The 12850-nt window shown below is 43.0% G+C and overlaps 2 protein-coding genes across 2 annotated transcripts; one reads left to right on the top strand and one right to left on the bottom strand.

Moving 5' to 3' along the window:
• Positions 1-757: 757 nt before the first annotated feature.
• Positions 758-3151, bottom strand: LOC109814216 (protein RICE SALT SENSITIVE 3). The gene is made up of 7 exons (XM_020378586.3): positions 2895-3151; positions 2526-2579; positions 2301-2432; positions 2078-2186; positions 1913-1954; positions 1746-1802; positions 758-1669 (listed from the first exon to the last, which is right to left on the bottom strand). Exons 1-7 carry the CDS (start codon positions 3035-3037, stop codon positions 1139-1141), a joined length of 1068 nt encoding a protein of 355 aa, XP_020234175.2. The 5' UTR covers positions 3038-3151; the 3' UTR covers positions 758-1138.
• A 4112-nt stretch (positions 3152-7263) lies between these two features.
• LOC145951956 (uncharacterized) lies at positions 7264-8097 on the top strand. Its single transcript, XM_083064165.1, has one exon. It carries the CDS (start codon positions 7264-7266, stop codon positions 8095-8097), a length of 834 nt encoding a protein of 277 aa, XP_082920291.1.
• Positions 8098-12850: the final 4753 nt, after the last annotated feature.

Raw genomic sequence — 12850 nt, 5'->3', positions numbered from 1 at the left:
TTAGTCTCTGAATATATATCAATATGATCATTTCAGTTTTATATTTTTTAATTTTAGATGAATGTAATTGTCAAATTATATTTTTAGCAACTCATTTAACAATTTCTTAATTTTAAAAACTAATATATAAACGTGTTCCAAATTCAAGAAAGAAAGCGAGTGTTTACTCTAAAATCATTTATATCTTTATATAATTGTTTAAAACTCATACGTTGGTTTATTTTGAGTCTAAAAGACTTGTGCCAAGAAAGGGATAAGAAATGTGTTGTGTCTGAATCACATATCTTCACCTAATAATTTAGATTTTTTATTTAGTTAATTTATATTTTTTGAGTGGTCAGGGTATTTTTCAGCTGAAAAGATTAATCTCTTTCTAGTACGCAAAATTTATTCAAAAGATTAATATCTCTTCTGAGTTCTAGTAAACACTTTTTCTTATTTACCTACTTAAGTATGAAACATTTTAATTACATATATACTTAAAGGATATAATTATTGTAAATCATAAATATTGAAAACTAAGGGAGATAATTAGTTTATGATGAGACTTATTAATGTCTATTATTGGAAAAGATTTTTATTTCTTCTTTTTTAATTTTAATTTTCAATTATTGGCTTGCTGTAACCATTTTGCAATCATTAAAAAGCAAAAATATCATCCACAGTCCACAGCCAACAACTTGGTCGCGAGGTGTTAAGGCAACATCAACGTCCTTTCACATGACAGAGAAAGCTGAAATGTAGTGCACAAATGAAGTAGCATCATCAAATTATATCTGCACTGCATAATATTTAGCATTAATACGCAAAAGCGAAAGTAGTAAATCCATAGTTATGACCATAAACTTTCCACCTATATACCTCACCTCATGCTGCTATAAAGAAATATAACCATCTCTCACTGTCATAAACGTCAATTATTACAAAGCTAAATACTAAATCCAAGGGGTGATTATGGTCATTCTCAAATTAAGATTCCATTGTTCACCCATAACACTCTCAAACACATTTTTTCGAACACACTTTAATATCTTAAGATTTATTGAAAACTACGAAATTGTTAGGGTGGCTCAATAGGTAAGAGTGAGATCCACCAAATTTTGTGATTTCCAATAAATTTTAAGTAAGTCGGAGCGTGTTAAAAGAATGTGTTGTTAGTACTTTTCCTTTCATCGTCAGCAAAATGAAATCTGAACTCCTCAATCTTCAGCTTGTGGCCTGTGGTGTTAATCCTATTGATTTGAGGAACTTGAGCATGATTATTGGAAGGAGTTACAGATGGAAGCTTTGACAGCATAGCTCCAAAGCTGCAAGACATGTTTGGCAAGGAAGGTGGAGGTGACCAAGGAGGTGACCAAAGAGGTGACCCTTGTTGTGTTGTTGTTGTTCCATTTTGGGGTGGTGGATTCCTACCCAAGTTGATGGCTAACATGGAAAAGAAGCTGGACCTTTCCTCATGCAATGCATTGACCCTTGTTACTTGGTTGTTGTTGTTATAGGTAGATAGAGTCTTTTCATTGCTTTCCATCATGTGGTGATTATTGGTTTTGGCAATGCATGGAGGCTGAATGGGTAGGTGTGGTCTTTGGATGGAAAATGCACCTGGTATGCTGTGGAGGTAGCTGAACTTCCTTTGAATGTTGACCACCAAATTGAGATCTTCAGCAATCTGAAGAACCCGAGTTAGTCGCAAGATTTTGAACAAAATGTAGAAATAATATTTGGAGGGACAGAAAGAACAAGACCTTGTTAAATGAACCAAGTTGTACTAGGCCTTCTCTGACAGCAATGACAGCAATAGTCTGCCAAAATGAATAAGTAATATCAACTTATATAGACAAAAAAAAAAAAAAATTGATGTAAACTTTGAGTTTCTGAACCCTTTGATTTTCCTGTGAATGAATATACTAACCTGAATACCTGAATTTAACTGAAACTCCCACGTCCTTGGTTGCTGTTAAGATTAAATGTTAAATTATATATTAAAAAAGAACAAGTGATTTAGATTTAAGTACAGAGGGACAGACTGTGAAGAACTTTTTGTCCTTATTTTTATTAAAATAGCTACTTCTCTTACATGATCGATTGAAGAATTCCACGCACCAATGTAGTTAGGTTCACACCCACTGTGAGTGTCTCTATAAACCCACTTGTGACTATTATCCGCAGCCACTTTCCCCAGTAATCTGCAAAATGTGGATATCAAATAAGAATACTCTACACTTTTTTCTCAAAGCAATGGAAAAGGAAATGAACTTTCTTTTCTTAAATATGTAAAAGTGGAGCAATGTCAATCTCACCCTTCTCCATAACTATAAACCTCATGAGACATTTTGAAGAATACGTCAGGTCCAAACCTGTGGTTCAGGTATCCACTCCTCCCTTGTTCACATTCATTAAAATCGCAGAACCCATCTTCCCATACAAGGATCCTAACAAAGAAAAAAAAACATTATTTCAAATACCACAAAATGTTATGTTCATGTAAAAGTGTCCTTGTTTTATCACAGTTCCATCAAACTTGCCAGTTTCTTTTATTTCCCTTTGAGCGATCAAGAGCTGTCCCTCCAAATTCCCACCTGCAGCGAAGTAATTAAACATTAAACAAACATCCACATAACATGTACACACTCAAATTCCCTATACTTACCTAGGTGGTGATAACACGTGGTTCATTTTCTCACACATTATTCTTTATATGTTGTTAAATTACATGGACAAAACTTAGTATTGCTTTTCAATCAAAATTAAATAGAGTTGCACTTCAATAACATGCATAATAAAAGTTTCCATTAAATGTGAACATAGATTCTGATATTAGACTCTAATTCTGATTAGAAAATCACACGCAAAATGTTTACAAAATTGTATGTAAGTTTTGTTGAATTACTTACCTAGGTGGAGGGAAGTTTCTGGGTACTATCCTCCAGAAAACAGCATACACCCACTTAGAAGAAGTTGGGGAAGTGGGAAAAGAGCAAATGCTTCTGAGAGTGTGCTGTAGGAGACAGTCAAGGAAGGGTAATCCACTTTCCATTGTCCAAAGAGTGGGGAGAGAAGGTAGGGGGCAGAAAGGTTGGTTATAAAGGCCAAAATATGCAAACAGTATATTGTGAATGGTACCCGCTTGCAACTTGCAGTTGGACACCACCAAAAGAGTGTCCCAAGTTAGCACCAATATTGAGAGTTGGTGTAGTTGTAATTTTGGAGTGGGACCAGGACATTTCCCTTTCTGCTTGGTAACTGGTGAGGAACATATCTATAATTTAAATATCCTTCAAATGCATTGGTTATATAGTTTGATTTGATATTTCCATTTACTAAGCTCTTGCATTAATCACCGTGTGCATGAATTAACTGGCATTGAGTAATTTTGGTTTAACTAAAAGTTTCGGATTCGAATTTTGGATGTCTAACTGCGTTACACAAATAGAGTTTTATCGTGTATAATCATCCTATTCAACCTAAACAGGTTAGTTCTTCCACTTTCTTTTATGGAAACTTTGTTTTCACTTTTGTAATGTTATTCATGCTGAATAATGATCACAGTATGTGTGAAATGGTGCAGAGTTTACGAAAATGTTGCCTCTACTTATGCTGCTGAAACGGTAAAAAAAAAACGAGGTTTCAACTTACTTGCTCAATAATGCACGAGTACATTAAGAAAATTGTGTCAAATGACATCATGCAAAACGTAGTAATAATGATGATGATTTAGTTAGATGCTTGTATTGTAGAGAAAGTCCTTATCACAATTAGCTAAAATTTATTCTTTAAAACTTCTGCGATTTTGTCAAAATCCAAACACGCCATAAATTATTGGACTGCCCTGTTACATCGTCTAGGCTATCTCCTTGTCTCTTTTGCAAGTATGTTCCATATCAAACGCAGTTCATTTCAGCAATTTATGATAGTCATAAATATTCTAATTATCTTGAAAGCCAAAACTATTAAGCAAAACAGGAATTAATCATTCATACACTGTCAGTGTAAAGTTTTTTACACTCACAATCAATCATATTTTTTAAATTATTTTATTTTTATTTAATTAAATAAGAAAATGACATGGCACTATTAAAAGATATGATTGATTGTCAGTGTAAATTTTTTTTACACTAACAGAGTATAAGTGATTAACTCGCAAAAGAGATATGAAAAGATTTACATTATAATTTCAGAATTTAGTTAAAATGCACTAATGGTAAAAGTATCTTATACTAATATTTTGTCACAAATTATGATATATGATAAGTTTATTAATTTTTATAATATTTATTTAAAAAATAGAATGATTTTATTTATTTTTATTTATCGACAACATCAGGAATTATATGGAAGTGTAATATATACCTGCTAGAAATACCAATAGTATAGTACAAAATTTTTATTACTCAACCAACCATAAGGAGAGCAATTACATAAGGTACAATGATTGATAAAATAAATGAAATAACAATTAATGTAACAACCACTAATGGAAAAGTAATAGTCATGTTTCTATCGTCCGATTTACTAACAAAAAGAAATATACCATTTATTATTTTATTTTATTTTTATTTTGACAAGAGCTATACCATTTTTTTATCAGTAAAAGAACCATACCATTTGATTCTTCAATCCCTACCTTCATCCATTTATCGGAAAAAAAAATGGAATAAAAATTGTATTATGAAAGGATTTTGTCATGGATTTATTAGTTTTTTAAGTCTTTTCATCACTTTTTAGGCATGAATTAGAAATAGTATAAAAAAAATTCCATAACCAACCACAAAATTAAACTCATTTTTAACATGTAAGGAGAATTTTGAACCACTAGATCTTATTAGAAGTTCTGATACTATATCATATATGAATTATTAAAAAAATAATTTAATTATGAAATAAAGAAATATCAATGATTTTATGTTATATTACTTATGGGATGTTTCAAGATATAATATTACATTCCTAGAAATTTTATTTCCAGCAATATTATTTTTGGGTATTTAAAAATGTGTTCTGTACCGGGAGGACCCTATCGGTCACGTGGACCAACACGTGCCGTTTCGTCAGATACCCATGCAAACTAGACTACCCAGTCTTGACGTTACCATCGGCATGGTCTGTAACCGAAGGCCGAGGGCATTGTTATACTAGTGTCGGCTCGGCGCAAGGCCGACACGAGTGGGAATCATAATACGTATCTATATTGTATATCGGTTCAGCCAAATGCCAGCCGAATGGAACAACATCAAATATGTATCGGCCTGGCCAACGGCCGAGACGATCAACATAGCCTTACCCTGTCGATTCGGCGATATGTCGAAGAACAAAGCAAGGATTATAATACTGATCATGGTTAATAGCGGTAAGCACATGATTAAGACACAATTGGCTGATTAGGGCTGTATTACCTAATTTGGTAAGATTAGGAGAGGCCCACTACTGACAAGGCCCACCTGTAATAGTATAAATAGGTCACTTATATCGAGGTACGTCACTGTTCATTAATTATTGTGAGAAATCGTGCTTATACTGACTTGGGCGTCGAAGTGCCTTTTGCAGGTACCTCCCCCTTCTCCGAAGTATATATCTGAAGCTCTCGACCGGCCCTTCCCCACAGAAGACTACGAGTGTACCCTCAGACAGGTACATTTTGACGCCCACCGTGGGGCCGAACCGAGAGAACTGCAAAAACAAATAGAGCATAGCACTGAAGAGAATCATGGTGAAGACGAGGAAGACTAATGTTGAAGAGCACCAATCTGAAGATGAGCACCAGTCCGGGGCCGAAACGGTAGAGGAGACAAACTTCACCGAAATGATACGTCAAATGAAGGAAGAAATGGCCGCCATGAAACAGCAAAGAGAGAGAGATGCTGTCGAGATGGCCGCATTGAGAGAGGAGAATGCTGCCCTCAAAAACCAGTACCGAGATCCCACGTGGAAACCCTCTGAGACGACCCACACTCAAGGGTCGTTCCATTCACACGGCTATCACACCTCTACCCCTCACACTTCTATGGCTACCCCAGCCGTCCATGCTTCAGTCAGCCGACCGATACAACCAATACCGACCGGAGTACATCGACACCCCTTTACCCCGAATATCATGCAGTCGGCACTTCTGGACCATTGGAAGTCCTTGCCCTTGGACAAGTACGATGGTACCACTGACCCAGATGAGCACGTGGATGTGTTCTTGACACAGGTTACCCTAAGCACCACTGACGACGCCGCGTTATGCCGAATCTTTCCGACATCGTTGAAGGGACGAGCGCTAAGCTGGTTTACCCGACTCCCAGCCAATTCTGTCGACTCGTTCGGCTCGTTGGCCTCCCAGTTCACAATCCAGTTCGCCACCAGCCGTCCTCATCAGCTGACCTCGTTGGCATTAGTTAGCATTCGCCAAGAGAAAAAGGAGTCTCTTCGAACGTTCATGAGCCGATTCAACAAAGCGGCTCTCGAAATCCGAGACCTGAACCCTGCTGTAGCTCTACATCATCTCACAACTACCTTAAAACCTGGTCCCTTTGCCAACAGCATCTGCAAAAAACTGCCGACTGATATGGATGACTTGCGGCGACGAGCCGATAAATACATGCAAATGGAGGAACTAGCGGAGTTCCGCAATCAAGCCAGAACAGAGACCGCAGCTAGGCCTGAAAAGCCGACTGAAAACAATTTTCGGAGCCGTCCGAAAGAATTAGCACCCCGCGAGAGGCCCCCTCGTGGCCCAAGGTATTCACAATACACACCGCTCAATACTAGTCGGTCGGCAGTGCTAGAGCAAGCATTGGCCTCGGAGGTACTGTCCGTCCCGAAACGAGCTTCGACCCCTCCTAGGGCCGATACAACGAAATCTTGCAGGTATCACCGCAATCGAGGGCATTCAACGGAGGAATGCGCGGCCTTGAAGGATAAAATTGAAGATCTAATCAAGCAAGGACAGCCGCAGGGTTTTATTGACCGCCCGCACTCATCCCGGAACACCCACCGGTCGCGACGGGACGATCAGGCCAAACAAAGAAGGACAGAAGTCGTTCATATCGAGAACGCAGTCGGTCTAGAGAAAGGCGAGAAGAGCCTTCAGCGTAGCCTCGGCGAGTCATCAACACCATCGCTGGCGGTTTTGTCGGCAGTGGTTCGTCTTCATCGGTGCAGCGTAGACACCTACGGGCCGTTCGTCACGTGCATGCCGTCGAAACTGTTCGTCGCCGTTTACCCACCATAACTTTCACCGAGGCCGACTTCAAAGGTATCGACCCATACCAAGATGATCCCATGGTAATTAGTGTGGAAATTCACAACTGCATTGTGCGCAAGACATTGGTGGATCAGGGAAGCTCAGCCGATATCCTTTATTGGAACACGTTCAAACAATTAGGCATCCCGGAGGCCGAACTGATTCCCTACGATGAACCCTTGGTAGGATTTTTAGGAGAAAGAGTCAAAACAAAAGGGTATATCAAGTTGTCAACCCGGTTTCGTTTTGAAGGAACCGAGTACAGAGACGTTTCGGTCAAATATGTGGTGGTGCACGCCAACACGTCCTACAACATTTTGCTTGGACGGCCGTCCTTAAATCGGCTCGGTGCAATCGTCTCCACTCCACACCTGGCTATGAAGTTTCCAGCCGACTCAGGGCGAGTAATCACGGTCCACGCTGATCAAAAAACCGCGCGAGAATGCTACTTTGCTAGTTTGCGATTACCGGAAATGAAGCCCGAAGCAACAAAATCAACAGGGGTGCATTCGGTATCACAGCATTCGGCCATCGATCTCGACCCCCGGATTGATCAAGATGAGAGGGTCGAGCCTATTGAAGATAAGCAACCCTTCCGGGTGGGGATGTCCGAAGCCCAAGTCACCTACCTGGGGACCAATTTATCCGAACAAGAGCGCCTGACCCTCAAGCAAGTGGTCCTTGAAAACAATGACTTATTCGCTTGGTGCCCGTCTGATATGCCCGGCATTGACCCCAACTTTCTTTGCCATAAGCTATCAGTAAGCAAGGAGGCAAGGCCGATTGCCCAACGGCGTCAGAAGGCCGGAGAGGAAAGGAAGGCGATAATTGAGGCGGAGGTTGGCAAGCTGTTAGATGCTCGGTTCATCTGAGAGGTGCATTATACAACCTGGTTAGCCAATGTAGTCATGGTAAAGAAGCCGAATGGGAAATGGCGCATGTGCACCGATTACACCAACTTAAACAAGGCGTGCCCAAAGGACGCCTACCCCCTACCAAATATTGATCGGCTTGTGGATGGGGCATCTGGTCACAGATTTTAGTCATTTCTGGACGCATATTCCGGATACAATCAGATCCGTATGCACCCCCAAGACGAGGAGAAAACTGCGTCCATCACCGAAACGGCTAATTACTGCTATCGAGTGATGCCCTTCGGATTAAAAAACGCCGGAGCTACCTATCAGAGGTTAATGAACAAAATTTTCAATAATCACATTGGCCGAAGCATGGAGGTGTATGTCGATGACATGGTGGTGAAGTCAAGTACCGTATCAGCACATGCACAAGACTTGGCCGAGGTGTTTCAGGCACTTCGGCACCACCAAATGAGGCTCAACCCCGAGAAGTGTGTGTTCGGGGTCTCAGGCGGTAAATTTTTGGGATTCATGCTGTCCAGCCGAGGCATTGAGGCAAATCCTGACAAGTGCCAAGCCATTCTAGATATGAAAAGTCCAAGTACTCTGAAGGAGGTTCAAAAGTTGGCAGGCCGGCTCACCTCCCTCTCTCGGTTCCTCCCTTGCCTGGCCGAGATAGCTAGGCCTATCCTTCTCTTATTGAAGAAGACTGAGCGGTTCAAATGGACCCCGAAGTGTGAGGCGTCATTCCAACATTTCAAGGAACGTCTTAGCGCACCTCCGGTCCTTTCCAAGCCAGTTGCCAACCTCAACATGGTTGTCTATTTAGCCGTATCCGGCACCTCAATCAATGTCGTTCTGATTCAAGAGAGGCAAGATGAACAACAAATGGTGTATTTCATTAGTCGGACATTACAAGATGCCGAACGGCGCTACCAACTGATAGAAAAGTAGCCCTGGGGCTCATTTATACTGCCCGACGGCTCAGGCAGTATTTCCAAAGTCATAAGATCGTTGTTCGAACTGACTGTCCTATCGCGAAAGTCCTAAGAAAACTATAAATTGTCGGCCGAATGATGGCATGGTCGGTTGAGCTTTCCGAGTTTGATGTGTCTTTCGAAGCAAGGGGCCCCCTCAAGTCACAGCATTTAGCCAACTTTGTTAACGAGCTCACTCCCCCGGGTTGTTTTGAGAACGAGCCGTGGACCATGCATGTTGACGGTTCCTCTAACGCCCAAGGAAGTGGGGCAAGGATAATTCTAGCTAGTCCCTCCGGCATCACCGTAGAACAATCCTCCGTTTCGGCTTCCGAGCCTCTAACAACCAAGCGGAATATGAAGCATTGCTGGCCGGGATGCGGTTAGCAACCGAAATGGGTGTCAAGAGAATCGTATGTTGGACCGACTCTAAGATCGTGGCCGAACAGGTCAACAATAATTTTCAAGTCAAGGACTCCAACTTGTTACAATACTATCACCTCTTCTAGAAGCTCAAGGATGATTTCACCGAGGTACAGATACGACACGTCCTGCGTAACAATAATGAACGGGCCGATCAGTTAGCTCGGCTCGCCAGCAGCCGAAAGCCAGGGCAATTACGAACAACCATTCACCTCGAGATTCCCTCTCCTAGTGTGATGGGAGAGTGCATGGCAACCGATACTGAGGCACCGACCTGGATGACTGCCATCCAGAATTTCATCGTCCGAGGGGAGGCACCAACCGACCCGTTGGACGCTAAAAAATTGCGAACGCAAGCGGCTCGGTATTCAGTAGTGGCTAACGAGCTGTATCAGCGAGGATTTTCCACCCCGTTACTCAAATGTATTGACACCCATCAAGCCGATTACGTCTTACGAGAAATACATGAGGGCATATGTGGTTCCCACTCGGGCGGACGAACCATGGCGGCTAAAGTTTTGAGAGCTGGTTATTATTGGCCGACTCTAAAAAAAGATTGCGCCAAGTTCGTCAAGAAATGTGTGCAATGTCAAAAGCATGGGAACCTTATCCACGCCTCGGCTGCCGAGTTACACAGCATCAACTCCCCGTGGCCATTCTCCTTGTGGGGAATCGATGTACTTGGGCCTTTCCCCGTGGCAAAAGGGCAAGTCAAATTTCTCCTGGTTGCAGTAGATTATTTTACAAAGTGGATAGAAGCCGAACCGCTTGCCTGCATCTCCACAACCAATGTCCAGAAGTTCGTCTGGAAAAATCTGGTTACCCGATTCGGAATCTCGTATGCCATCATTTCGGACAACGACCTCCAATTCACTGACAAGAGGTTTAACACTTTCCTTGAAAACCTTGGCATTCGGCACCAGTTCACCTCAGTCGAGCATCCCCAGTCAAACGGGCAAGCCGAAGCAGCAAACAAGGTTATACTTACTGAGCTCAAAAAGCGTCTCGGTGCGGCGAAAGGAGGATGGGCCGACGAATTACCGGAAATCCTTTGGGCATACCGATGTACACCACAATCAACAACCAAAGACACACCCTTTTGCCTGACGTACGGCGCAGACGCAATGATTCCGGTTGAGGTAGGAGAACCCTCATTCCGACGACAGCACTTTCATGAAGAATCCAACAATGACTCGCTCCGGTCTGAGCTTGATGTCCTAGATGAGGTACGAGAGAAGGCACAAATTGTGGTCGAAGCATGCAAACAACGCATGAGCAGGCGCTTTAATTCCAATTTAAAGCCGAGGACATTTCATGAAGGTGATCTCGTCTGGCGAGCAACCGGGTCGGCCAGGCGTAACCCTTCCGAAGGAAAGCTATCTGCCAATTGGGACGGACCGTTCCGGATACGACATGCATTACACAACGGAGCATACAAGCTGGAAGAACTGTCCGGCAAAGTCATCCCAAGAACCTGGAATTCTACCCACTTGAAGACATACTACAGTTGAATTAGTTTTTGTTATGCCTAAACAATGTAATTGTATCACGATGCACTCTTTTCCTTGACTAATCTTTTTCCCCCTTATAAGAACGTGAAAAGGGGTTTTTGGTCGGCAAGGTTTTTAACGAGGCATCAGTTTATTAATGAATACATTTTACACTTCATATTGTCAGATATTTGTTCGCAACTATTTTCAAGTCTTCCCTCCCGAGATGTCTCTCGGCCAAGGATGTGGCTTTAATTATTTTCAAGTCTTCCCTACCGAGATGTCTCTCGGCCAAGGATGTGACTTTAATTATTTTCAAGTCTTCCCTCCCGAGATGTCTCTCGGCCAAGGATGTGGCTTTAATTATTTTTTCAAGTCTTCCCTCCCAAGATGACTCTCGGCCAAGGACGTGGCTTTAATTAGTATTCCTTCCCGAGATGTCTCTCGGACAAGGAAGCGGCTTACATCACTTGCGTTTTTATGAAGACCAACAGTTACATCAATATGTGACGACAAAAGTAAATTCATTAACAAAAAAGGCACTATCGGCCAAGCGTACATTCAAAAAGGGCACTATCGGCCCATTAATACATGAAAGAAAAAGAAGCTTAAGACCCTACTTCCGGTTCCCCCTGAACCGGGCCATCCTCAGGCACAACCTCCTCGTACGCCGTTTCCTCCTCATTTGGCCCAGTTGGCCGCGCCGGGGCTTCTTCATCGGCTGGCTGGCCGGCTGGAATAGAAGCCAGGTCCACCAACTTCCCTTGGTAGAAATCCTTGGTCATGTCCAAATGGAAGTCGGGGGGAAAGTCCCCAAAGTAGCTGGCTTGCCGAGCCGCCTGAGCAAAGCCCGCCTGATGCTGAGTGAGGACTTTGTTGCGTGCCTTCTCCCTGTAAGCCCCGAAAGCAACTTTCTCAGCATCCAGCTCCTTCCCTAGAGCGGCAACCTTCTCAGTCTCATTCTTCAGGGCAAGTTCGAGACGCTGAACCTCCAAGGCAAGGTCGTCGGCGGTTCGCCCCCGGCGGTCCATTTCGGCCTGGAATTTGTTGTTGGTCGTTTGGGCGTCAGTCAGCGCCGCCAGCGTCTCTCGAAGAGACTTCTCTTGCTCAGCAAGCTGCCGACGCAGTCCATCGGCCTCGCCGTTCGGCTCCATGACGATACTTTGCGCCATGGCCACGGCGCGTACTTGGAACTCACAGAAGAAGCTCCATTTCTGAGTCACAGTCATACGGCTCAGCATCCCTTGACCTGCCTCGGAAGTCAAGTCTTGACTCAGAAAATCCTGAGCATTAACATTGCCGGCTAAGAAACTTGGCGCAGCCAAGCCTTCTGGCATAGCAGGACCGGCCACTCGGCGCTGCTTAGTCCGACGGCTCTCTTCCTCGGCTCTTGAGTCAGACCTTCTTTTTTCAGGCTGAGGCCGAGTGGGCTTCTTCGGCCTGACAGTTGGTCCCGCCCCGCCACCTTGGACAGTTGGCTGATTCCCGCGCACGCCGGCCGGGGCCTTGTTCCCAGTGGTCGCAGCCACTTGGTTCCGGATCAGCGTATGGATGTCCAGATCGTCATCTCCATGATCCGTCATTATACATGCACATCATTAGTCAAAATCAATGATAACGCAAGAATTTAAACAAGTAAGAAAGGTACTATACCAATCAGTTCTTCAACTACGTCGGCCGATTCAAACAATCGGACCAGAGGACGACATGGTAAAGGCCGAGGCAACTTCTCCAAAAAATTCAAGCTGGATCTCTCCTCCGGGGACATGCGAGACTTGGACACCGTGTCATACTTCCTCGGCTTTCGAGTCCAGTACAACGGAAAAGGAGAGTTTCCTTCGGCATCAAAGAAATATTTATTTCCCGTCTCTGGTCGAA

This window comes from Cajanus cajan, chromosome 9 (assembly GCF_000230855.2).
Source record: "Cajanus cajan strain Asha chromosome 9, NIPB_CcT2T_4, whole genome shotgun sequence".
Lineage (NCBI taxonomy): Eukaryota > Viridiplantae > Streptophyta > Magnoliopsida > Fabales > Fabaceae > Cajanus > Cajanus cajan.
This window is presented reverse-complemented; position numbering and strand designations above follow the sequence as displayed.

Excerpts from the sequence above, each read along its gene's own strand:
- LOC109814216 (XM_020378586.3), bottom strand. The coding sequence starts at position 3,037 with ATGGAAAGTGGATTACCCTTCCTTGACTGTCTCCTACAGCACACTCTC. Across the intron at positions 1,955-2,077 it reads GGAATTCTTCAATCGATCAT|CAACCAAGGACGTGGGAGTT; the intron begins GTAAGAGAAGTA and ends TAATCTTAACAG. Across the intron at positions 1,803-1,912 it reads AGTTAAATTCAGGTATTCAG|ACTATTGCTGTCATTGCTGT; the intron begins GTTAGTATATTC and ends TCATTTTGGCAG.
- LOC145951956 (XM_083064165.1), top strand. The coding sequence starts at position 7,264 with ATGGTAATTAGTGTGGAAATTCACAACTGCATTGTGCGCAAGACATTG.